At 48.0% G+C, this 25,398-nt stretch overlaps 3 protein-coding genes and 2 pseudogenes across 7 annotated transcripts; 3 read left to right on the forward strand and 2 right to left on the reverse strand.

The window, feature by feature from the left end:
- The first annotated feature begins 204 nt into the window (after nucleotides 1-204).
- On the forward strand, nucleotides 205-6,173 carry LOC136475578 (probable alkaline/neutral invertase F). Its single transcript, XM_066473078.1, has 5 exons — nucleotides 205-306; nucleotides 2,500-2,929; nucleotides 3,221-3,655; nucleotides 4,268-4,823; nucleotides 5,515-6,173. The coding sequence occupies exons 2-5, from the start codon at nucleotides 2,525-2,527 to the stop codon at nucleotides 5,808-5,810; spliced, it is 1,692 nt and encodes a 563-aa protein (XP_066329175.1). The 5' UTR covers nucleotides 205-306; nucleotides 2,500-2,524; the 3' UTR covers nucleotides 5,811-6,173.
- Nucleotides 6,174-8,123: 1,950 nt separating this feature from the next.
- LOC136468491 (uncharacterized) lies at nucleotides 8,124-13,199 on the forward strand (annotated as a pseudogene).
- A 389-nt stretch (nucleotides 13,200-13,588) lies between these two features.
- Nucleotides 13,589-15,886, forward strand: LOC136475582 (light-harvesting complex-like protein 3 isotype 1, chloroplastic; annotated as a pseudogene).
- Nucleotides 15,720-20,088, reverse strand: LOC136475581 (general transcription and DNA repair factor IIH subunit TFB4-like). 3 transcript variants are annotated; one of them, XM_066473082.1, is made up of 12 exons: nucleotides 19,870-20,087; nucleotides 19,673-19,767; nucleotides 19,244-19,514; nucleotides 19,111-19,157; nucleotides 18,922-18,959; nucleotides 18,799-18,844; nucleotides 18,509-18,562; nucleotides 18,334-18,402; nucleotides 17,525-17,601; nucleotides 16,999-17,094; nucleotides 16,299-16,406; nucleotides 15,720-16,182 (listed from the first exon to the last, which is right to left on the reverse strand). In XM_066473082.1, exons 1-11 carry the CDS (start codon nucleotides 19,898-19,900, stop codon nucleotides 16,349-16,351), a joined length of 882 nt encoding a protein of 293 aa, XP_066329179.1. In that variant the 5' UTR covers nucleotides 19,901-20,087; the 3' UTR covers nucleotides 15,720-16,182; nucleotides 16,299-16,348. The 3 variants fall into 3 exon arrangements, with proteins under 3 accessions (XP_066329179.1, XP_066329178.1, XP_066329180.1); XM_066473081.1 differs by having other exon boundaries at nucleotides 15,720-16,162; nucleotides 19,870-20,086; XM_066473083.1 differs by lacking the exon at nucleotides 17,525-17,601 and having other exon boundaries at nucleotides 15,720-16,162; nucleotides 18,354-18,402; nucleotides 19,870-20,088.
- Nucleotides 20,089-20,411: 323 nt separating this feature from the next.
- On the reverse strand, nucleotides 20,412-23,391 carry LOC136470992 (65-kDa microtubule-associated protein 3-like). Of its 3 annotated transcripts, none has more exons than XM_066468721.1 (9): nucleotides 22,981-23,391; nucleotides 22,671-22,895; nucleotides 22,345-22,598; nucleotides 22,019-22,225; nucleotides 21,606-21,918; nucleotides 21,365-21,513; nucleotides 21,177-21,264; nucleotides 21,019-21,082; nucleotides 20,412-20,898 (listed from the first exon to the last, which is right to left on the reverse strand). In XM_066468721.1, the coding sequence occupies exons 2-9, from the start codon at nucleotides 22,883-22,885 to the stop codon at nucleotides 20,533-20,535; spliced, it is 1,656 nt and encodes a 551-aa protein (XP_066324818.1). In that variant the 5' UTR covers nucleotides 22,886-22,895; nucleotides 22,981-23,391; the 3' UTR covers nucleotides 20,412-20,532. The 3 variants fall into 3 exon arrangements, with proteins under 3 accessions (XP_066324818.1, XP_066324817.1, XP_066324816.1); XM_066468720.1 differs by having other exon boundaries at nucleotides 22,345-22,605; XM_066468719.1 differs by having other exon boundaries at nucleotides 21,009-21,082; nucleotides 22,345-22,605.
- Nucleotides 23,392-25,398: the final 2,007 nt, after the last annotated feature.

The raw sequence follows: 25,398 nt of genomic DNA on the forward strand, positions 1-25,398 counted from the left end.
ATTCACATGTACACTTTGGTGAGTAACCTTTTTTTTTTGAGAAGGCCGTGTTGCTGGGCCTCTTCAGTAGGCTGGCACCTGGCGACTCAGGACTGAAGAGCCACTTGAGTACTACTACTGATTCTAAAAAAAAAAAACCTTGAGTACTACTTGAGACGCCTCCAACACCTGTCCAGTTGTCCTGTCCATCGTCGCCCCCGCGACTTGGAGTTCACTTGGAGCAGGGGGCAAAGGCGACGGGCTCACGGGGGGCAGCGCAAGCCGCAAAACCCACCTCGCGCGCCCCGCCGCCGCCGCTCGCCGGAGGTAAGCCCCCGCCCCTCCCACCCTCCCCCCTCTCCTCTCTCTCTCGTCCTGCGTCCGCGAAATGGTCTCTGCGATGCTTTAATTTCCCCGCGCGCTAACGAGGAAACCCCCAAACTCCAAGCCGTCCCGCCGGGCCCCCGTGGGAGGGAAGCGGATCGCTGGGGAATGCGGGTTCCCTCGTTCTTCTATCCGGTGATCGGGGCCGCGCGGAGGGGTTTGCGCCTCTGAAATTTGGGCTTCGTCCGATCTCATTGGGGTTTTGGTGGGGTTTTTCCATTGGGTGGTGGCCACGCGTGGATGGTGCTTCCGTGCGTCAGAAGTTAATTTGTAACCCAAACCATGAGCGGTGTGGTGTTTGGTTCCAGTGCAAGCGGAAATGCCCTTTTGATCGTTGCTTTTCTTGAGTCCCAAACCATGACTTAGTTTTTGTAGGATCCTGTTTTTCTGATGATTGATGCATGTGTCATGTGTGTGCTTCTATGTGTACTGTCGAATCTAGTTTATGTGCCAATTGGGGACAATTAGGTGGCTACCACCTTTGCATCCCATTCACTGAACAGCTTGCTATCTGCTAGTTCATGGATTTTGCAGCCAGACCTTTGCTTATGTGCTTTGGTTATGCTCGTGGTCTGAATTCTGGTGTCTTTGATGGAGGATCGTTCATTCTTATGGTCTAGTATCTGCATCATAGTACTTTATGTGATTTCCGTACTTTCCAGATTTGGAGTTGTACATATTATTAGTGGGTCAGAGGAAGTATGTTTCAGTGCTCTCGGATTTCCTTACTAGTCTTATGTCACTGAGTTTTGATACGTCAATATAACCTTTAAGAATATGCCTGCTTGTCCCCCCATGTTTTCAAGCTAACTGCAACTTCCTTTTTTTGGATTAGTGGTACTTTGATCTCGTACAGATTATGCAGCATAAGGTTATTTATTTACTTAAAAGCAAATTCCAAGTATAAATAAATGGGATTAATGTGCAGCGGATTTATTAAAACTTAGTGTTGACTGTTAAGTGTTAACATGGTGTGTGTGCGCCATTGCATGTGATTGGTTATATATTGTTGCTTCCTATTCCGCTAAACATCACGGTTCCTAGAATCTAGAAGTATTGAGTCGGGCGCTGTGGCTGCGATGCCTAAAACCTAATCATGGTTGTGATTCTGCCTTCAAAACCCGAATATGAATATAAGTTTACCATTCTCATTCTTTTTGCTTGTACTTGTACATCCTTTTTAACATAATCTTGGGTGTGCGACTGTGCGTCACCTACACTACAGCCTGACCTCACAGCATTTATGTTTTTTCACTTGTGAACTTTTGGTGCATCCGATCTTATCAGGTTTGGAAATTTTGTGGGGTTTCAATTGGGTGGCGATGCGTGGGAACTGGGAAGTGGCCCCTTACATTAGAAATTTGTAGCTAAATGCATGTGTACTGGGGTATTTTATTATACAGGAAGCTGAAATGCCTTGTTATCTGTGGCTTGCTTTCTAAAGTGCTAGATTCACTAGATTGGTGTAATAGTTTTGGGCCCAGAAGTTGTATACTGTCTTCAGTAATTGGTCATTATTTATGGAATAGGAATAATCTGTAGTTAGTAGTCTCCACTTGCCATTGAAATCTGAGAGTATGATCAAGAACTAAGAGTGCTGCAGTAGCATGTTGTATCAGCTTCGGCAACCTTAAGGAAACAATAAATTGCATTGACTTAAATGTTTGATGTGAGAGAAGTATTTTACATATCATATTGCTAGAATATAGACAGGTTGTTTGCAATACATAGTTCTTTTTGCATGAACTTCCTTTCTTTCAGGCATAGGTGGCCAGGTGCTGCCCCATTGTAGTTTAATTTACTTGTAGTTCAGTAAAAAGGAAAGCCAGTGGTGGCTTAGTTAAAATAGACAAAAAAAAATTACTTGTCCCTATTTTCTTTGCCTAAACCTTCTGCACCTGTTGCACTTTCTTTTTTTTCAATATAAATATTCATGATGAGGAAAATGTTCACAATGTACCTGTATTCATTTCGAGTGTCAAGAGCTAGCGATGCAATTATGCAACTAACAGACAGTTCTTTTATATGCTTCGGGACATGAGAACTTAATGCAGTTTTGTATAATGCCCTGATTTTGAAAATTTGAAACAAGTTATGCATATGCTTATTCTTTTTATTTGTCATTCTATTGACCAGAGCTATCATTCAAAAACTAGCAAAGATGGTACAATGTACTCAACCTCCTCCCCAGTTAAAGCTCCCAGAGAGTAAGATCACAGAACTGACAGATGATGAGAACCATGATTCGCCGCCAAAACCTGAGAAAAGGACAAGGACGCACCACATTGAGAGGCACAGATCTTGTGTTGTGACCTTATCTGACATAGAACTTAATGGTCTGCAACCTCGTCGTCTGCTCCAGACCATTGAGAAAAGCCTAGGAGGAGGATCACAGTGTTCGCTCCATGAAGAAACACCTACAGATACTAATGCATCACACAGGCATGCGATTGCAGATGCTGCTTGGGAAGCCCTCAAAAGGTCAATAGTTTACTTCAGAGGCCAGCCAATTGGGACTGTTGCCGCAATAGACAAGTCTCAGGGGGCAGCACTCAACTACGACCAGGTGAAGTACTGACCTTTTCTGTTTCCAGTTAAAGAGTTGGCAGTGCTGTCAATTTTAAAGATTTCATGCTATTTTCGTATTATTCTATACACCCTTCTATTACTGTTTGTTTTGCATCTATCATTATCGTAAATGGTAGTCCTAATCCTGATGGTGAGTATTCATGTGTACATTATCAGCTTCTGCAAAAATACATCATAGCTATCTCATGCATGAATTATACATCTCATTGTGCCTAGGCATGCAAAATGATCAGCAATGATTTATGTTGTTTTTCGTACATTGGGACAGGTTTTCATGAGGGATTTCATTCCTAGCGCATTGGCTTTTCTTATGAAGGGAGAACACTTGATAGTGAAGAATTTTCTGGTAGAAACTGCACGCCTTCAGTCAAGGGAGAAGATGGTTGACCTTTTCAAGCTTGGTCAGGGTGTGATGCCTGCAAGCTTTAAGGTGCATCATCGCAACCTTACCCAGAAGACAGAAAGCTTACTGGCTGATTTTGGTGAAACTGCCATTGGGAGGGTTGCTCCTGTAGATTCTGGCCTATGGTGGATTATTCTCCTTCGTGCTTACACCAAATGGACAGGGGACAATTCTCTGGCTGAAAGTCCTAACTGCCAAAGGGCCATGCACCTTATTCTCAGGTTGTGTCTCTCAGAGGGATGTGATACTTCTCCAGCCTTGCTTTGTGCTGATGGGTGCTCCATGATAGACCGAAGAATGGTAGGCTGCCCACCTCAATTTAGCTACCTCTGTTCTCTTATTATTTTTGACATTGTATCTCATGTACCTCTTATGTCTTACTACAATCTTATCGTTCAATTGCATCCTTGTGAGTCCCGTCTCATTCATAACTAAAAGTGCTCAAGCTCATATGAAAATATATCGATACTTTGGATATTTTTCCCTCTGGGTTCTATAGGAGGAACCATTTATAGGATGCTGTTATAGCTATTAAAATCAGGACCAAATACTTGGAACATAAGAGGATTGTGGACATTAATAACGGTACGAGGTAGTGTATGGGTTTTGGAAACATACAAGGAAGTATGTAGTTGTGATTTGTGAATAATAGCATAGTTTGCTTTGCTGTTAGCGAACATGTTGTCAAACTTCTTAAGCTTCTCTATGCAAGTGTTAGCTTTTTTAGTTTGATCGTGTTCTTTGTTCTTATTGAAGGTATTGTGAACTCCCAGTGGTTGTGCTTCCTGTAGACTACATATTCATCTCGTGGAAAACCTATAAAATTTAGGAACAGCAAGTTATGTAAATGCTTGTCTTGAACGTTTGTGCATGTTTATCTTGCACCTTGTTTATGGACTGAAATCTGTGCAGGGCATATATGGCTACCCAATTGAAATCCAGGCTCTCTTTTTCATGGCTATGAGATGTGCCCTAAGCTTGTTGAAACAAGACTCTGATGCTGACTTTGTGAACCACATCACAAAACGAATACAAGCTTTGAGCTACCATTTGCACAGTTACTACTGGTTAGACTTCCAAAGACTGAATGACATATACCGCTACAAGACTGAAGAGTACTCACAGACAGCTTTGAACAAATTCAATGTGATACCCGAATCAATACCTGATTGGATATTTGACTTCATGCCTAGCCGGGGTGGATACTTCATTGGCAATGTTAGTCCTGCAAGGATGGATTTCCGCTGGTTTTGCTTGGGCAACTTCATTGCGATACTGTCATCATTGGCGACCGGAGAGCAGGCTGAAGCAATACTGGATCTTGTGGAGGAGCGCTGGCAAGAACTCATTGGTGAGATGCCACTCAAGATCTGTTACCCTGCAATGGAAAATCAGGAGTGGCAGATAGTCACTGGATGCGACCCGAAGAACACCAGATGGAGCTACCATAACGGAGGCTCGTGGCCAGGTGAGAGCGCTTGAGAAACTTGATATTTAGCACTGCATTATGTTGTTAAACATTCTTGCCAATTATGTGTTCTTTTTCTTTTGCATTTTATGGTTTAGGAAGTGAGCAGTTACATTTTCAAATTGAGTAAACAAATGAGATTGGTTATTTGCTGATCTGAACCTCATCTTTTGGGTTTGAAAAATTGATAACACTATGAACATCGTTTGTCGGTATTTGGGTTTAGCGATGCTGCACTTGCATAATCTACTGACCATGCAACTTCTGTTAGAGAAGATAATATATATGAATACTGAAAGCTGTCCTCAGTTGGAACAAAGCAATCTGGGTTTGCAAACAGTCTTTTTGTTTGGTGAATTGATATCCATACAATCTTCACCCTGCATTAGCATCCCTTTTAATGGCATGAGCCCTTTTGCTCTGGCTGCTGATGATCTGAACTCCATTTTAACAAAATGACCTTAGTTTCTTTATTGAAATTTCATCTTTGGGCGCAAATGCAAATGTGACTGAAGGCTGTGTTGTAAATCAGAAGCGAATATATTTATCAATGGTCATTCTACTTGACAAATTGAATTGTTATATCTGTGCATCGTTCGCTCTGCATCAGCATCCATTTTAGTTATGTGGCCAGTGGCATTGTTTATCTAATCTGTTTGATCCCTGGTGCAAATATGTGTTGCTCGTGCAGTGCTGCTGTGGCTGCTGGTGGCGGTGAGCGTGAAGCTGGGGCGCCCGCACCTGGCGCGGAGAGCCGTGGAGCTGATGGAGCAGCGGCTGGCAAAGGATGACTTCCCCGAGTACTACGACGGCAAGGCAGGGCGGTACGTGGGGAAGCAGGCGCGCAAGTTCCAGACATGGTCGGTGGCCGGCTACCTGGTGGCCAAGATGCTCCTGGACGACCCCTCCCACCTGCGGATCGTGGCGCTGGAGGACGACAGCCACTCCCAGGCTCCCTTCCTCAAGCGCTCCAACTCGTGCCCATGACCCCAGGCCGCGCCGCATGCCACGCCCTTTTTGCTCACACCGAGACTATGAGTACAGACAGAGTTTCGTTCTGAATTACCACGCGGTGCAGTGCATTCTTCTTACATTAGTAGTGATGTCTTCTAGCATGCTACGAAGAGGATGATGATGACAGGATACCGAGAGTATGTAGGTACTACTACTATCCGTTCGCCAGATCACTAAACTGGTGGAGATTTTGGTAGGTCGGGCTAGCGTTGCGTCCGGATGCGGAACTCTGAACCATCTGCTGGATATTTTTCAAAAAAAAAACATCTGGTGGAGCTTTATTATGTTGAAGGGACCGAAGAAAAAAACTGTTTTGTTTTCTCCTTTTTATTTTCTCTGCTCCGAGACTGATACGGCGTTCGTGTTCGATTCGAAATGGAACATCATCATGTCTGTATATATCGATCTGTACGCACGCTCGAAATGGAACATCAGCATGTCTGTATATATCGATCTGTACGCACGCATGCCGACTCGTCACTAATCTTCAATCTTTCCTTGTTCGCTGCATGGACGCTATGAACCATCAGCAAAGAAAACGTGCCAGCAGAAGAGGAAGAGGAGGATGAGCACAAACACACAGACCCCCAGCAGCAGAACCAACCCCCGAGCTGGCCGACGAGATTGTTCTGGAAATCCTTCCTACTCCGCACCAGCGTACCAGGGTCGGGCACGGTGAAAGTCTGGTTCAGATCACTGTATAGTCTGGTTTTAGCACACCAGCTATCCTTATGCGAGAGGAGGAGTTCACTATTGGAATGTTAACGCTGTAGCTGAACATTGCAAATATCATGCGGCGGCAATTTCGCAATATATAGGCAGCTCCCTTATGGCCAATATAATTTACTTTGGTTTATACCAGCAATCGCTTATGTAGTTATGTAAGTTGCACTCATGTCAGGATGTGCACATTGCTGGTATAGATTCATCGTTACCTATGTTTTCTTTTTGCGACAAGAGCTTTCATTGATTGTATGGCACCCGAATTACAATCTTTAGTCAACAGATGAGAGATACAGGCTAGGGCTATTAGCCACTCACTCATCCTGACATCATCTGAGACTTGCTTAGCCAAGACATGAGCTACTTGATATTATCGTTACCTATGTTCCAAAAAAAGATTGTGACTTGTGAGTGCCACTACCACGAAAAAGATTTTTCAAAGTCGGCTGAAACTGGTTTCCATAAACGGGAGGGGCATCCACCTCTAGGCCAAGGTCACTATTAATTGGTGTTTTCAAAGGTAGTTATATATATAATGATTGTGTGTGAAAATAGATTAAAAAACATAAACAAAGCAAAAGCCCATCGCTGAGCCCACTACCTGGCGCGCCGGCCAAGCCCGCTATCAAGGTAGGCATAATTAACTGAAGCCGAAGAACCAAAGAACCAGAATTGAAAAGATTGATTACATGTTTGATTAGATAGATAACTGAAGAAAGTTTGATTCCTACTCTCAGTTAACTGAAAGAACTGAAATGCATTTACTTGCATTTTATATCTATGTTTGGTCTATGTGTGATGTCTCATATTTGAAGTGATATATATATGTGTGTTACTATAATGCTTTTGTTTTCTTATCAATTATTATAATTTAAAATAGATGTAGTGTTGCTAAAATTTGCTTTAGAATTATTTATTGCTTTTGTTGTTTTAGTCTCTGCTGGAAAAAAAAAGTTGGTTAGTTTAATCAGAACTGGAAAACTGAAATGCATGATTATCAAATTTTTCTAAACAGATCTGTTTTCATTTACCAGTAGGAACCAAATTTGTTGAAAACTTTAAAAACTGAGAGATTGAGAATGTGGTGACCAGCGATTTAGCTGGGTCTAGTGAGTAGCAATATATAAAAACACACACACACGCCGGCGAGGGGATTCCTCTCGTCTTCCTTCCCCCCTCCGCCTCCCCATCCCCCAGCTCCGCCCCATACGAGAACGAGAGTCGTCTTCCTTCCATTCCCCCACCCCACCGGTGACCGGTCCACCCCTGCCCCGCCGGAGAGTTGTTGCTAACACCGCATAGATCTACGTGCAGCTGGCCGCTCCAGGGCCCAGGCACAGGGAGGCCCGGCGACCGCATGAGCGCACGGAGGCGGTGACCAAAAGTTAGAGCGCACCGCCCCTCGGTGAGCCGGCAGCCGTCGGTGGGGACGCGTCGCATCCCCTTACCGGGGCCGGCCGGAGTTCGCCGGATCTGGTGGACCTGTCCACCACGGAGGTGCACGCTGGGGAGGGGGACACCTCGATGGCTGCTCTTGCTCCGCTCGGTGTAGCGCGCTCTCGTCCGCGGCATCACTCTGGAGGAAGGGCATCCCCTTAACAATGGCGTATGCTCCGAATCACCTGTTAATCAGGTACTCTTTGGTAGTTTGATATCAGCTGTTATGTTGAAGTAAAAGATTAGTTTCATTGTGGCGACTGATGAGGATAGCTCGAATATGACTTCAACATATTGCTTTATTGTGTTATTATTACTCTTTGGTAGTTTAATCAACAGTATTAGAAGAATATTGCCTCAACATGTTAGTAGAAGATAAATAGGACTATATACTTTAAGGTGCATCAGAGTATAACGGAGGATGGCTGTTAAAAGTAATAAAAGTAAAAGATTAGTGACAAGGCATGGAGTAGAATATTACTTTTATTATGTTGTTACTCTTTGGTAGTTTAATCTCAGCTATTATGTTGAAGGAATCGAAGGAAAAACTGTTTTTATTTAAAACTACATACTCCTATTTATCTTGTCTGCTCCGAGACCGATACATTCGAATCGAAATGGAACATTGTCACGTCTGATCTGAGATATATCGATCTGTACGCACGTATGCTGACTCGTCACTAATCTTCAATCTTTCTTTGTTTGCTCTGCATAGACGCTATGAACCAGAAGAGGAAGGAGACGTGCCGGAAGAGGAAGAGGAGTATGAACACAGACACACCACCAGCAGAACCTATCCCAGAGCTGTCCGACGAGATTGTTCTGGATATTCTAGTTCGGCTCCATGTCATCCATCCCGCGGTGCAAGTCGGTCTGCAAGGTGATGTAGATTAGGCCCGATCTTCCGAAAGGTATGATAGCGTCGATTGATGGAGACTCGACGTTCACGATCTAGGCTTCGAACCAAGACTGATTCGGACCCCCACAACCGTTACACCACTGCTCCGTTGGTTATCAACCACGCGAACGCGATTGACCTCGTCGAGAAGGCTTTCCTGCAAGCGAATCGAGAACACAAGCAAGAACGAGATAAACGCAATCTGAAATTACAAATAAATATGAGGCTTATGAAAATAAGGAGTTCTAGTCTTTATTCGAAATGACTAATCGCCACAGGCGAACAAGATCAAGAACTGGGGCTCTGGTTCACAGCAAGCGGCCTTGGCGGCGACAGTTGCAGCAAAACGACGTCTGTTTCACGAGGAAATTAAGAACTAAACAAAACCCAAACCATAAGGAGAGCGACGGCTGGTATTTATAGAGTCTTGGGCGTCACCCCCCTGGACGCGGCCCCTAATGGGCCCAAACACGATACACGGTCCAACGGACCAAAAGACGGTGTCGCAGCACCGTGACAGATTCTGGATGCTGACTTGTTTCAACGATTCCCGTTGATTCTGAAGACCTTTTGATGTGAAACCAATTGGGTTGGTTTCCTTATCCAATTAGCTTTCCATCCATATGTGGATCGTCGAAAACGGAGTCCGGATACGTCCTAGGTGACCAGTTTAAGACAGACTAGTCCTAAAACCCGAGACAGATTCGAACTTGAGTTGCTTTTGGCCTCCACCTCGGGGACTCGAACCGAATTAGCCTCGGACCTCCTTCTTACTTAGGACACCCTCGCTGATCTCCTTGGTCTCCATATAATTCTCCAAACATGATCATATGTATAGAGGTCGTGTCCTCGTCGCAAGGGCTGCCGAGCCATCATCACCGACGCCTTCTTTTTCCGCGCACACCTCCAGCGCTCGGCATCCTGATGTGAGCAGGATCCATGCCTCCTCATCACCCCGCACACTGTAGGCCACCATTTCGTCCCAGACCTAGCGGAGCCCTGGCCAACTACGTTCTCCAACCACATCCGCTTCTACCAGTGGCAGCAAGGTGCTTCCATGGCTACTCTGATGCACGACAAGGACTTTGGCAGTGAATTCAGATCCACTCACTGCTTTGTGCAATGCGATGGCCTGGTGCTCGTCCCCACAGACACCAGGCTCTACCTTTTCAACCCAGCCACGAGGGAAACCATTACACTGCCAGATAGAGATAGTAACCGGCACCACAGCAGTATCTGGGACTGCTGCAGCTGTGCTGGCCTGGGCCTTGATCCGCGCACAGGCAAGCACAAGGTTGTCTGGGCCTTCTACGGGTCGATAGATCATGACACAGGCTTGGGGGCAGACATGGGGATGGAAGTGTTTACGGTCTCAGGCAACAGCAATGGCGGCGGCAGTGCTTGGAGGGAGATCAAGGATGATCTTCCGTACCCTGCTGAAAACTAGAATACCGTTACAGCAGTCAATGGATTCTTGTTCTGGCGCCTCGCCTATAAGCACCGTGACCAGCAACGTCCACTGGGGTCTTCTCCGGCTCAGCCTGGCTGATGAGACATTTGGTATCACCAGGCTGCCGGATGCTGTGGGTCCTGTGCTCCCCCATGGCTTAAAATTGGATGTGCTGCACGGGGAGCTCTGCATGTCGGCATGTATCTGTAAGGACACCGTCACCATGTGGATCTTGCCCATACAAGAAGATGGGGGGCAGGGTCAGACCTGGGATCAGCGTTACACTGTCCACCTCACCTGTGTGTACCGTCCATTGGCTTTTCTTCCTGGCTGACCGAATGTTGCTGTATACACATTGCAAAGTTTGCCTCTACGACATGTCTACCGCAAAGCTGACCAGCTGTGTGCCAGCTAGATCGCATGAAATACCAGGGTCGTAGGGCACGGACATGGAAGAATATCTTCGTCTTCGACGTTCATCTGTATACAGAAAGTCTTGTTCGGATCAGTGCGTAGCCTGCCGATGAAGCATGTGTGTTTCTGAGAGGAAAAATCAGCTTGTTATTCTTCTTTTTTATGCTACGACTATGTCTGAATGTCACATGCTGTACCTTTTATTTCCCTTTGAACCATATATGTTATGAAGTGGTAGATTAATTTCTTTTCCAAATCATTTCTGGAGGGTTTTCTTGAAAGTTATTGTTTCATTTTTGGAATTTTGTTTTGATTAACTTGTTTGGGCTCACTGCTAAGGAGCTTTCTAAGCAATTAATCACATCTTGGATCTTTTTTGGTCAAAATTGGTCTGCTCAAATCGCTGGGAGCAGCAAAATTGTACCTCATACTGATGAAGTGGAGCATAAGGACAGTTCCATCCTACTGGCTGCGGCCTCCCATTTTTTCCCTGGTGAAGATTGTAGTGGTGTGGTGAAACGCTCACGATTGGAGATTCTACCCAGTTGGCCTGCAGCTAAAGAAACCGAATGAAGCTGTGCGCACTGCGTTGCAAGCAGGAGGAACGGTGTCTCCCAGTTGGCCAGAATGCCAAATGCTACTAAACTGGTGGAGATTTTGGTGGATCAGGCATGTCGTTGCGTCTGGATGCATGCTGAAGCTCAGAACCATCTGTTGGAGTGGTTATTAGCGTACGTCTGGGTTGATTGGTTTTACCATCCGCATGCCCTCTGCCAAATATCTTGCTTTGCTTTTACTCTGATCTCGTTTTTGCATGCCAAATAATCTTTGGTAAATCTCCTTGCATTTTTTGTGTTGCTCAGCCAATGTAGTTTTAAGTTGATGTTGTGTGCAGTTTTTCCCCTCTGTTTATTTGCTGAGATCTGATACTGAAAACAATGATTTTGTGTAGTAATCAATGAGTTCGAAGAGTAGAGCAAGGAAAATTCAGTCTTTGGTTAAATGTGAAATTGGAGCTTCTTGGTCTAAGGTTATGCCAGCTTTCTTCATATCTAGATTGGACTTGGCATTATAGAGTCATGGATGGATTCCATTGAAGACTTGCGTTTCTTTGATGTTGCTACGACAGAAGTTCCACTAAAACCTGAAAATTTTCAATTTCATAATGCAGGCAACAAGAATTTGATGAGAAAAGCATCACGATATTTACTGATTGCAACAAGCACCAGGTTTGCAGCTCACTGCCTCATTTCCTGCTTACATTCATGGCCTTTTAGCATCTTCGTATTGCCAGGAAATGTAAAAATTGCATGTGGTGATCTACTATTTCTTAGACCTGATGGTTGTTTTTGTTGTTCTCATGCGGTCCTGATGCAGTGCTACTAAGACAGGATTCAGATAAAGCTATGAAAAGACAGCACTGCTGAGCATTCCAGGTAGATAATTTTCACATCCCTCCAAGCTAGAGCTACCTAGAGGACATACGATGATTATGTAGGCACTCATAGTTCTGTTGCTGTATCCATGCACACATGTTCTCTAGATGTATATTTTGGTAGGTCAGACATTCGATCGGACTCCGGATGCAGTACTCAGCTGGTGGAAACTAAATTTACAGGTTGGAGTAGATGTTGGTAACTGTTGTTGTTGCTAAATGCTCATCACGTTTTCTTCGTGTCCTTGTGGACAGATTTCATTTGATGATATTTAATGCCTAGGCAGGGAGACCATTGGTTTACTAATTGAGCTTATCCCTGTAATCTACTTTAGCTTTGATACGGATCATGATTTCCTCGTGATATGATGCTTGTATGCATATGTTCCTTGGTTCTTCCTGCCATGGACAGAAACCATGTGTCCTGTCTTTTATGGTTGTTTATTGCTTTTGTATCTGCCAAGCAAGCAAAGGCAGCCCGAGGGCGTCAGTGCCAGGCGTAAGCTCTTGATGAGTTTTAACTCCGACGACAGCTGATTATCAATTTATTCTATTGTCTTTCTGTGATAAATTCCAGCAGATGTCGTCTCAGTTCTATGCAGTATGGGAGCTGAGGAGCAAAATTTCTGTGAAGTGAAAGATGAAGAGGATGGAGACAAGTAGGTCGACGTCGTCGGGGTTGTTGCTGCTTCCTTGCCCAAGAGCCGTTGGAATGAGGTGGCTTGGGAATTGGAGGTCTCAGTCTCAGGCAAATATACCACTAAGTCCCTTCACAGATACTTCGACTTTTAAGGTTCAGATCAGATCTTTCTATGGATGGTCTACCACGAGTGTGGTGTACTACTGAAAAGGAGGAATTGGTCTGCTTCTGTTCTGCGTAAAACTTGTGGGCAAGGTGAGGCAACTAATCAGATTATGTTCCAATGCCCCAGTTGCTTCCTTTCTTTGGACTTACTTTCGTTCTATGCTGGGGTGGTCTCTATCCCCCACTAGTTATGGAGAGGTTATTTGTTGAGGTGTTGGACCATCTGAAGGGAAAGTTGACGAGTATATCATTTTAAGACTAGGAACAATGTATTCGTCATATCAACAACAAAATTATGGCGTCTCCTATGGACTATGCTGGTACTTCACAAGACTGTCATGCAGCTCTATGGATTTTCCGTTGAGCTCTCAGCGTCCGTCTCTATTTGATCGGATACTCCAAGCCCTCCCTCTCGGCATCCACAACCACAGATTTTTCAACGTTGTACCCGGCGGCAAACCAATGGCAGCGCAGCCAGGACGGCACCCCATCCACAGGCGCGGACACGTCAGCGCGGCCATGCCACGTCACCAGAAAAGAGAGCTCGACAGGGCCATGGCCCAAGCCCAACTGGCGGCCAGGCCTGGCCCTGGCCGCACACTATCCTCTCCTCTCTATCCTTTTCCTCTCCACTGCTCTCCGTCTCCCCTCCCCCACACTGCCACTGCCAACCTCCCCTCCCCTTCGCTTCGCTCTTCGCCATGGCCATGGCGACCTCCACCTTCTCCCCGCGCCCCGCCACCCTCAACAAGCCCCTGCGGGCGGGCATCCAGCTCCACCTCATCCCCTTCCCGCACCTCCGCGCCGGCCGCCTCGTCTGCGCCACCGCCGCCGGGGAGGCGCCGCCCGTCGAGGTCGAGCAGCGGGACGAGGCGGAGCCGGCCCCCTCCGCGGCCTCCAACGGGGCCGCCGTCAAGGCCGAGGCGCCCGCCGCGAAAACCGAGCCCCCGCCGGTCCCGGCCTTCCGCGACGTCCAGGTGGGTCAACGGCACCTGGGACCTCACCAAGTTCGACAAGGGCGGCGGCGTCGACTGGGACGCCGTCATCGACGCCGGTGAGGGCTCTGACTCCTCCTTTCTAGTCTTAGTCTCTCTCTGCTGTCGTGCTAGATTGCTAGTGTGGGCGAGCGAAAAGGTTGCTAAGCAAGCACCGAAGTCACGGAGAGTGTGCGAAGATATGGTACAACTTGATGTGGAACCCTGGATTGGATTCACATGCTGGAGCGGGAATTGCTGCCTGTCTGCCATTGCGATTCTAACCTGTAGGTTGTGGCGAGTTCGTTCTGTGCTTCATGAGTAATCATCACAAGTGTGCTCTAGTGTCTTTAATTTGCTGAATGTTTAGCATCAGGACAAGGAAAGTTGATGTTTGAGCTATGGTGTCCAGCGGTATGGCTTTGCCGTCCCTGTGAACGTAATGTGCAAATCTTACATCCTTTCGCAACCCGGTGTGCTCAGACAAATGGCATGCTTGCTGATTGAACAAGGCATGCTTGCTGATTGAACAAGGCGTGGCTGCAGTCTCTGTCTGAACTTCTGTTTTTTCTTGTGGTTGTAGAGTTGAAAGATTTGAGAGTTGGAATCTGGATTTTCCTTATAGTTGTAGAATAGCGACTTAGCAGCAGCTGATGGTTGAAGACGATGTTAGTTGGTTAGGACTGGGGAAGCGAGGGGAGGAAGATGCATCAGTCCCACTGAGTCTCAGCTGGTCTTGAATTCATTTACCACACATTTTCTGAACTAGGGAGGCTTGCTTTTCATAAGTTGTGTCCCTGCGATTCTGCTGTAGCTCACGTGAACTGACAAGGAAAAGAATCATGCATATGCAGGACATGCTTGTGTAAACTCAGACATTTGTTGGCTTGCTACATACAATGAGTGGGGCAAGCAAGCATGGCTAGCTTACGATTTTTACCGCATCTTCCCGGACATTGTAGCTCCTAGGGAACTGCCACAGCTAACTGATGCCAGTCATCTTTGTTTGATTCCAGAGGCCAGGAGGAGGAAATGGCTTGAAGATTATCCAGAGGCGACTAGCACAGATGAGGCCGTCGTCTTCGACACTTCAATTATTCCATGGTGGGCATGGATGAAGCGATTCCACCTTCCTGAAGCCGAGAAGCTAAATGGTTATCACCAAGCCCTTCTCTTTTGTCATTTATTAAACTGCTGAATATGATAAATTGCTTTGAAAAAACAGTTGAATATGATGTGTTCTATTTCAAATCAAACCCCGGGTGCAAATGACATTTTTAGCCTGTTCGCTTGTTGGTTTCAGCCAGGGTTTATCAGTCAGCCAACAGTGTTTTCCTCTCACAACAAACCAGCACCAGCCGGGCTTATCAGCCCAGAAACCAACCAGCGAACAGGCCGTTTATGTCCAGGGATTGTGCATTCAGAACCGATTCTTCTCGTCCAATGCAGGTCGCGCTGCCATGGTTGGCTTCTTCATGGCATACTTTGTGGATAGCTTGACGGGCGTGGGCCTTGTCGACCAAATGGGCAACTTCTTCTGCAAAACGCTGCTATTTGTTGCCGTCGCTGGTGTACTGCTAATCAGGAAGAATGAGGACATTGAATCACTGAAGAAGCTTATCGACGAGACTACGTTCTATGACAAGCAATGGCAGGCAACCTGGGAAGATGATTCCACCGGGGGGCCAAAGAATTAGTTCAGGTTCAGCTTTGGGATACAAATGCAGAATGGTTCTTGTGATGCGTTTTTGTCTCTTTCGTCGGCCTTTTTTGTTTCCCCGTCTAGTGAGGCTTGGAGGAACATTTTGACAAACGTCAATAATATACGTCATCTTGTAAAATAGTATGGACTCACTTTCTGTGCTAGAGATAATTACGTGCAGTTTTAATGGTTTATATGGTTTGCCATCTCAGAGCATTTCTCATCCAAGCAGTAAGGGCAACTATGCCATGATATTTTCATTCAGTGGCATGTTCTCATTTTTTGACAACAAATCATAACAGAAGATCACTGTCACCAGGTTTGCAATTTCTACTCGCCACAAGAACTAATGTTCAAAAGCAATAGTGTTTGCCTTAAACTCGTTTCCTTAACAAAAATTGTCACAGCCTAATCTACACTGCTTATCGCCTTCGGTTAAATCACCATCCCTTCGGATATACATGGGTAAACTGGTGCATGGTCCGTCCTGGGCAATTCACAGATATTCTGACTATCAGACATGGAATTCATTTACATATCGATCAAAGAAATGTCATGTACGCATGTCGAGGTGCTCCTCAAAGATTAGTCTGAAACAAAGCAAAGATTAATCTGAAACAAACCTGTGAGACAGAGAGAGAGAAGCATGTCTGTTGGTGGTTAACTTTTCTGACTACTTGCTTTGATCTGGCATGGAATTCAAATCAGGCATGACACGACTGAATTCTGACCTGCAGCCAGAGCAAACAAATTAAATTCAATGTCCAGATTTATGGTACCAGAGGAAAACAATAACTTAGCAAGTATCTTTATACAATCATTTTGCAAGCAGCAAGATAAATCACTAGTATAAAGACAAATGCTAACAGCTACCGAAAACTAAATTAGATGTACAAACTGCTTGGCAAGACATACTTTTGTGGTACTGCTAAAAAAAAGACATACTTTTGTGGTAGGCTTATATAAACTGCAAAGCCAACTAAACCTTGAGATGATTTCAATTTTGCATAAGGTTGGTTGAAATTAGAGCGAAAAATGGAAGTGCATGTCAAAGTAAAACTATTCAGGAAGGAACGCAAAATTAAGAGTAACTGATTGCTTCTTGCATGACCAAATTTGATGCTGGCTAAAAAGAAATTACAGGAACAAAGAATTGAATGGAGAGAAGGTAATAAGGTGGTTGTAGCAAAGAAACCAATAATTTCTAATTCATAAAACTGTGGACTTGCGTCTAGAAACAAGAACAGAACATAAATTTGTTATCATCAAAAGGTACCCAAAAAAGGGTCTCATCAGAGGAACACAATTGAAAATAAAACTTACCCGCAGGTTGAACACTTCTTCTGATTCTTGCAGAATATTGACAAACAAACTGAACAAACATATCCCATGTCGATAGTCTTCTTATGGCAGAAACACCTGCAAAATCAGTAAAAAAATATTGAGTGCATTGAGGTGTCACCAATATTAGATGAATGCAATCTTTTTTTGGAAAGAACTCCGCCTATGTTGTCTCAACATAGCAGGTCCCAAGCCCTGGTAAAGGAGGAGGGTTGTGATAGGCGTGGTGAGCCAACGTTAAATCTAGCCATTCTAATGGAGATGAAACCCGAAAGCGTGCCTGAACTTTGATTGCTTCTGCTGGGTTTCAACTCTAGCCTACCCCAACTTGTTTGGGACTTAAGGCTTTGTTGTTGTTGTTGTTGTTGTTGTTGAAGCTTTTTTGGAAAGAAATAAAACGGAACCAGATTTGCTAATGTGGACCAGCTTTTGCCCTGATTGTAAATTTTCACAAAAGGAGGATAGGTCTAGTACTGATGCTTAATAAAGGAAATTTAGAAGCACATACGAAGCACGAAAGTCCACTCCAAGAGTTTTTGGAAGGCGCAGAAATGCTCTAGAGTGTAAATCAGTTGCAAATACAGCCTGCGTTATTGTTGAAATGTGTCAATGAGCTTAAGCAACTACAAGAGAAATAAACCCACACAAAATTATTCACACAAACAAAGGAAGAGGATATCAAATAATATGATATACAAATAACAAATTCTCTAGTAGACAGGTATTGCCAGACTAAAGTGAAGACATCTGCACAAGTAGATCCCAGTTCTGTCCATCAGACATGGCTAATCTCTTACTTAGATATATTATAAGTAAAATCCAAAATTTTGTGAGGAAGGTATCATTAGATAAATGTTCGCAACACCTAATGTGAAACAACAAAAAACAAACAAAGATCTGAACACAAAGCATACAGAAGTGACCAATAAACTTTTATTGCTCTTAATGCCAATTCAGTAATTCACAGTTAAGGAAAGCACAAAAGACTTCCCTAATTTACTAACTATAATAGCAAACCAACTACATGAGGAAAAATGAATGCAAAGAAATTTTCAACTGGTATGATAACAAAAATGGTAGTAATGTCATCACCCTTTTAGAGGGTAGTAGATTCAGCATAGTGTGCTCGATGTTCCTAGGCTAATCCGTTTTCGCTATTATGTGAAACTATAGAGCACAATACAACCATAAAAGGATTATTCTGTCAAAAGGATCATAACGACCAGTATATAAATACATTCTCAAGAGGCCCCCAAAGGAAATAGGACTATATGAGAAGATATATTAATATCAGCAGCGGGAGGCCGGATAACTTACGGCAAGGTATTGAAACAGACCATTTAGTTCTTGGGGCTTAAAATAAACTCCTCCTGTTATGTACGAAGCCTATGTGATGAAACACCAGTAACTAGTCAGCAAGAGGATGTTGTGACAGTATAACATGTGGATGAATTTGATCAGTAGAATTCAAGAGCGTACTAAACAGCATTACCTGCTGCAAGAAAGCAGAATCTTGGGTTCCCACAATACAAGAATCAATTGGTACCTAAGAGATTTGTAAAATGTTACGGTCATTATGCCACCCTAGTAATTAAAAGCTTTGGAACAATTATGGATGCATATCTATATAGGCACATTTAAATGTCTTGCTACTTCTCAATCCACTACATGTGCCACACTTGGATAGTAAGTAATAAGTAACAACATAGCGACTGGCCGGTGAAATTGAAGGGTCAATAAATCTCAATGGGACTAAAATGGATTAAGCAACTGATGCAATACCATGGAACGTTGAGCAGAAAATATTGAATTCATCACTGCCACATATCTGCAAGTTCATTTGATCAAGTGAAAACTAGGTCCTGAAAAAATTTAGAAATTGCATTGATGAAGGTGTACGCATACTGTTCAGGTCCATCTGGAGAGCCCTGCAGGCACAAAATCTGTATCTCATGTTAGTATCAACTGCCGTGGCATTATAATAAGAATACTGACTACAACAATTTATGGGCGAATCAAATCATTATTTTTTATCACAAATGATGAAAACCAAACGTTACTCACAATCCTACATGACAGCATGTAGCCACTCACCCGAGGTTGCGGATGCCGAGTCCCAGACCGGAAAATCCTCTGTATATCTAAATACCCTCCATGTTAAGCAACAAAAGCACAAAATAAGATAGGGCAAATGCACAAGAAGCAAGGAATTCAAACGATTGGATACAGCACAAAGCGAGGGACAGCGCCCCAGAGAGCAGCGACGCGGCATTGGCAGAAGCAACGGAACCGTTGCCTGCAGTGGCACGGGCGTCTTGTGCAATGAACTCCTCAGCCTTGCGGCTTGCCCTGTCGAAGGTGTCCGAGATGCCCACGCCGCCGGAGGGGCTAACATCGCTGGAATCCAGGATGTAGGCACATGAGCTGACTCCCGCAGCAATGACGACCACACGGTTGAGGTGGTTCAGCAGCAGAATCGAGTTGACGAAGTGAATCAGCTGCACAGACACGGATATTACATACATCGAGTCCAAGGGGGAAAGCCAAAGCCCAATCAACGGATCAGGGCACAGCTAGCAACGAGTCATCTAATCCACAAAATTATCATTGAATATCGAGCAAGGTGGCAGGCAAAGGGAGGGTTAGGGTTGCATATGTGCGCGAAGAAGTCGGCAAAGGGGAGCGCGGCGGCGGCCGCGGCCCAGAAGAAGGGGTTCGTGTCGACGACCACCACGACGAGGCTGACGTCATCTGTACGCGCCGGCGGGTTGCGCCAGATAGGATGAGCGCGCTTGTGTGTTAGAACCAGGTCGTCGTGGAGTAAGGGGGATGTGAGAGTGGCGCGTGGCTCACCGGAGTAGAGCTTGGAGTGAGCGGAGGTCATGGCCGGAGAGAGGGTCGTTGGTGCTCGCGGGCCCGCGGCGCGGGTCGCGCGCCCAGCCAATCCAATGCTCCGAGGCGCCGGCGGGGGTGCTGGGGCGGCGGCGCTGGCGGTGGCAGTTGCCGCGGTTGAGGAGCGCCTCGAATGCTCGTGCTCGAGAAGCTGTGGCCTGTGGGTGAGGCCTGGTCTCCTGGACTTTACGTGGGCCTGGTCCAATCTTGTGTACTTGGGCTTAACTGTTTTGGGCCTGAACTAGGCCCGTGCTTTCTTAAAATTTTGTAACAGCTGGTTGTCTTTTGGTGCCTGCTTGAATGACATTTTTATTTTTTTTTATTATTACCGAACTTGTGTTTCAAATTTGGTTCTGTTCATTTTAAAAATGAAATCTGTATACCTTCCAATTTTTTTCATTCTATAAAGCATTAGCTCTGCATGCAGGTGACGCACATTGGATTTTGACCAACGGTATCAACTCTCAGCCCCCGAAAAATCAGAGAACTTTTACAGCAAACGGTTTCAATTCAACGGAGGATTCATTCAGATTTCAAACAGATTGTGGGCGTTGCCTTCAGATTTCGGGCGTGGCAGAATGCAGATCGATATCCATGGCCATTCCAGCTTTGACTACAACTAAATCACTCGAAGGAGTCCGACGACATCATCTGCCCCTCGTCGCTCCCGCCGCGGCGCGCCGACATGGGCGACTTGAGGAAGCTGGGCGTGCCGGGCCTGGACGACGCCGGCGCCACCTTCCTGGCGCTGCCACCTCCGCCGCCGCCGGCGTTTCCCCCCATGGACAGCGTCCTGGTGACGTTCTTGATGTTCTTGGGCGGCGGTCGGGCCACCGGCGACGACACGTCCCGGTCCGGCAGCGCCACGCCGGCCGCTGCCGCGCCCTGCACCTGCTGCAGCAGCCGCCGCTGGTCCCGCTGCCGCTTCCGCTCCTGCTCCTTCTCCTTCCTCGTGTTGCCGTAGTCCTCCAGCATGTCCAGCAGCACCTCCTGCATGCGCGCATCAACGTTGTTAATTAATTGCATTGAGGTGCAGTGCAGTGCAGTGCGGCCGTCGCCATGGCCCGTAGGTGATGGAGGTTTTTGCAAGGCAGGCGTACACCGTCGTACTCGAACTTGGCGCCTCTCTCCTTCTCCCACGCAACCACCTTCGCCATCAGAGCTTCCGCCATTGCTGCACCTCACACGTCAATTCCTTATCAGAAGGATTATTATGTATGTTCAGATTCAGAAACGCCATGGCTGAAGCAGAACAAAGGCTATGTTACCCGGCATTTTGCTGACCAAGGAGCGGGCTTTCTCGGCGCGTTTGAGAACGAGATGCGTCCCTTTGCCGACGTTGTATCTGTTCTCGTTCTGCAAGAACGAAAGCAAGGAAAAGCTCAGTGAGTCCTGGAGATGGAGATGATCAGACGGGGAATTGTTCACAGAGAGTCTGACGACGACCGAGACGCACTCTGCTGTACTCCTCGAGCCACGACTCCTCCTCCAGCGCGGCCTGCCACCTGTCCATCTTCTCCAGCACGTCCTTCCGGCTGAACTCCAGGTCCTTGGCCTCCGAGATCTGCACCTCCAGCCGCTCCAGGATCACAGCCCGTTCGGCGTCTGCAGTAGTCGATCGCAGTCAGTCGTATTATACACGCATGCATTTCTCAAGCAAGAACAAAAGTTCAGGCGTGTTGACAATTGACAGATACCGCTGTCGATGGCGTCCAGCACCATGACGGCAGCGTCGTCGTCCTCCGGGAGGCGCGCGCGGCGGCGGATCTCCATGAGCTCTTCGTGCTTCTTCACGACCAGGTCTTTCATCCGGCACTCCTTGAGGGTCTCCAGCCTCACCACCTCCGCCTCCACGTTGCGTATGAAGGCCATGGAGAGGGCGCCGGGCTCCGTGATCTCGTCCTCCGACGCGGCGATGTTGCAGGCCACGCCCTGGAACCGCCGCTGCTCCTCCGCCGGCGTGTCCATCAAGTTCCACAGCTCCAGCATGCTGCCCAGCAGGTCTTGCAGCTGCCATGCATGCCATTGCATTGCCAAAGGAAACAGGTTGTTTCATTCAGTTGGAGAAGGCTCACGAATCTCCATTCATTGGCGGCGAGGGCTACCGTACCTTCTCCATCCGACTCCGTTTGATCTCTCTCAGCCTCTCGATGCCCGCAGCCAGCCCCGCGATGGCGCCGTCGCTGATGTCGCCGGCCTGCACCTGCACGCCGCCTCCATTGACGACATTGTTTGTCTCTCTGGGATCCATGCCGAGAACCAAGGATGACGAGTGCAGCAGAGCCAGGAGCTCCGCCACCTTCTTGGTGCGACTTTCCTGCGTGTACATGTGTCAAGATCTCGATCCAAAGCAAGAACAAACGCTAAGCATGCATGCAATGCACCCGTCAGGAGTCGATCAGGACCGATCAGTTTCTTTAATTAGGGTGATCTGACCTTTTCCTGCTGCAGGTGGTGCAGGTAGGCTCTGAGCTCGTCGAGCTTGGTCGTCGTCAGGTCGGAGCCGTCGACGAGGGCGGCGGCATGAGCCTTCGGTTGGCCCTGGCCGCCGCCTAGCTGAAGGTTCATCTCCTCCTGGATCCTGTTGACCCGCTGGGTGACATCCGCGAACTGGCGCCGCCTCTCCTCCCTCCGCCGCCGCATCTCCGCCAGCTCCGGCACGATAAAGCCCAGCTCCTCCTTCAGGCTCCCTGTGCCCTGGTCCCAATCCTCCGTCACGACCGACATCACCATTGCCCATCGGCCGGACTGTGCGCGCGTACCTGGAGCGAGGAGCAGGCCGTGTGCACGGTGGAGGGCGGCTCGCCGATGGTGGCGCAGATGGCGGCGACCTCGGCGACGGAGTCGGCGATCTCCCGCTTGAGCTGCGCTCGGTGCTGCCGGACCTGATCCACCTTGGTGCGGTACACGTTGAGGCAATCCTCCTCCAGCGCCTGCAGCGTCCCCCGCCTGTCCTCCTCCGCTTCCCCGATCTCATCCCACATGTCCTGCATGCGTTCGTGCGTGCATCCATGAGAGGACAGGAGGAGGTCGAACGAACGGAGACGACGACGGACGAATGGACGGACGGACCCCTAGCTCATGCAGCAGCTCCTCGCGCCGGGGCTCCATCTGGAAGGGGAACAGGATGGCTCTCAGCTTCAGGGAGAGCATTGGGCTCCGTCGTCGCGCGCTCCTCGCCCCATGCTAGCTTCAATTTCTCCCCTTCCTTCTAGCTCCCTCCTCTCCTCCTCCGGCTCCGATCTGATCGACCAGCTCGAGGACAACGCGCGCGGCAATGGCGGCAGATCTGGCCGACGGAGTAATTAACGCTACCTGAACAACAACGACAACTGCAACTAATTAACGACACCACGGCCGACGAGGTTGACGGCGTGGAAGGTGGATCATGGCCGGCCGGCGCAGACGACGACGACTGCGATTATTGCACGGGATTATTCCGCCCGCGGATCGGACAGAAGAATGCGAGCGGAAAGGGGGGAAATTGAGGGGGGAGTATCGCTAAATAAAAGATTATTCATGCATGCATGCAGAGAGAGAAAGCTGCGTGCGTGCGTGTGAGGCCACGAGCTATGGTGGCCCAAAATAGGATCACGACGAGTCGGGAAGAATGATGTGCATGAGCATGAATCTTTTTTGGAAAGCATGCTTAGCACGTGCTTCATTAAGGGAAGTGGGAATCAAGGTACACAACCCGAAGGCCCGGTTGGCGAGTTGCCATAGGCGCGACGGGTAGAACACATACAAAGATCACCGGCTCGAACGGTGGAGCAGCAAGGTCGTAGTGCTGGCTAGACTAATTGTGCGACAGAGAGCTAGGGGAAGCATGCTAGGCAGCAGGCGTGAAGAGCGGCGCGAAGCTCCGGAGGCTGGCCGCTATCCAGTCGTTGGCTTCGTGACGGATAAGAGATACGAGGTCGGTCGGCGTCTTGCAGGAGGAGTCGAAGGTCCTTCTATTGCGTTTCTTCCAAACCTCCCAAGAAACAAGCACCGGTTGATCCCGGCCGTTAGACCAAGTGAACAGGCGGCCCGAGAGGGTGAGCTCCTCAAGCTGCAAGTCGTCAATAAGGCTCCGGAAGCGGCGCATGAGTCCCCGGTGTAGCCTTCCACTATTTTTGTCAGATGCCAAGTAGATGACGTTGAAGTCTCCACAAACAAGCCAGGCGTCGGGGCAGCTTGCATGGATATCACGTAGCTCCTGGAAGAAATCCGGCTTCCCAGCTCTCGTGGCTGGCCCATAAACATTAGTGAGCCACCAAGGTTCAGCGTGGCCATCAGCAGGTGACAGCTTCACAGTGACGGAGAAGTGGCGAACGCAGGAGCTGGAGACACTCCAGAGGTCTCGACGCCAGGAGGTTACTGCCCCTCCGGCCACACCGATCGCAGGCAAACAAGCAAAATCAAAACCGGCTCCAGTAAGATCAGCGTTCATGGAGGCAGACAAGTTGGCGACTTTGGTTTCCTGAAGACAAACGATGGAAGCTCGCTGTTGCTCGGCGACGTCACGCACTACGTTGCGGCGCGCGCGGTTGTTCAGGCCGCGTGCATTCCAGACTAACAGGTGGTTCGTACACATGGTAGAACGCTGTTGCGACGTATACCGCGGTGCTCGGCCAACCGCGCTATAGCTCTAGCCTCGCCACGGTCCTCGCCCAGCGTGCGCCGCGCATGGGGAAGATCTCGCGCATGGCCGCCCTTTTTGAGGTAGAGAAGGGCCCATCGAAAGCTTCGTGGAATTGGGATGCAATCGAGTCGTCCGGCGTTCCCGTCGCCGTGTTGTCCGGACGCCCGTCCCATTTGTTGAGCAGGACGTGGCGCGCCTGCTTCTCTGGCTGCGGGTCACGGAAGGCCGACTTGGCAGCCAATCGGTCACTGCGACGCGGAATCCAGTCATCGTCGACGTTCTTGGCTGTCCGGGCACGCGGTGGGGTGCAGACCAGGGGCTCCTCCAGTGGCAGCTTCAGCGAGTCGATGAAGGAGACAACCGAGGTTGCAGTGCGTGCGGTAGGCTGCACAACAGGCACATCTGCCACAGGCGTCAGCGGGGCGGAGGTGTCACCACCCTGGTGGTTCCCAGGTGAGGCGCATACCGTGGCAGGCTGCACAGCAGGCACATCGGCCATAGGCGTCGACGGGGCGGTGGTGTCATCGCCCTAGTGGTTCCCAGGTGAGGAGCATACCGCTAGCTAGGGAGTCTGGGCATGCAGGGCATCGTTGAGCATGTCCGCAGCCAGTGCTCTCGTAGGAGAGTAAGCAGCACCTGTGCAAACCCAGTTCTGCTGAAGCTACAATTCGAAGATTTCATCAACGACTGAGGGTGAAGTAGGTGGTCGAAATACAGAGGGGCTCCTGTCCGGGAGCAAGCAGAGGTCCGCTGGCGGTGAGGAAGGGGTCGTCTCAGCTAGCGTCACCAGCTGCACCGACCGTGGGGCCTCGAGAAGAGACAGGTCTGAGCCCAAAAGGGAGCCCAGGAAGCCGTGTTGCGGCTCA

Source organism: Miscanthus floridulus, chromosome 8, assembly GCF_019320115.1.
Source record: "Miscanthus floridulus cultivar M001 chromosome 8, ASM1932011v1, whole genome shotgun sequence".
Taxonomy (NCBI): Eukaryota; Viridiplantae; Streptophyta; class Magnoliopsida; order Poales; family Poaceae; genus Miscanthus; species Miscanthus floridulus.

Coding starts and splice junctions, on each gene's coding strand:
- LOC136475578 (XM_066473078.1), top strand. CDS start 2,525: ATGGTACAATGTACTCAACCTCCTCCCCAGTTAAAGCTCCCAGAGAGT. Junction 3,656..4,267: donor CCATGATAGACCGAAGAATG/GTAGGCTGCCCA, acceptor AAATCTGTGCAG/GGCATATATGGCTACCCAAT. Junction 4,824..5,514: donor TAACGGAGGCTCGTGGCCAG/GTGAGAGCGCTT, acceptor TTGCTCGTGCAG/TGCTGCTGTGGCTGCTGGTG.
- LOC136475581 (XM_066473082.1), bottom strand. CDS start 19,900: ATGACCTCCGCTCACTCCAAGCTCTACTCCG. Junction 18,403..18,508: donor ATTCTGCTTTCTTGCAGCAG/GTAATGCTGTTT, acceptor TTCATCACATAG/GCTTCGTACATAACAGGAGG. Junction 17,602..18,333: donor GTCTGTTTCAATACCTTGCC/GTAAGTTATCCG, acceptor ACAATAACGCAG/GCTGTATTTGCAACTGATTT.
- LOC136470992 (XM_066468719.1), bottom strand. CDS start 23,061: ATGCTCTCCCTGAAGCTGAGAGCCATCCTGTTCCCCTTCCAGATGGAG. Junction 22,606..22,670: donor CGGCCTGCTCCTCGCTCCAG/GTACGCGCGCAC, acceptor GATTGGGACCAG/GGCACAGGGAGCCTGAAGGA. Junction 21,514..21,605: donor GCTGGACGCCATCGACAGCG/GTATCTGTCAAT, acceptor CGACTACTGCAG/ACGCCGAACGGGCTGTGATC.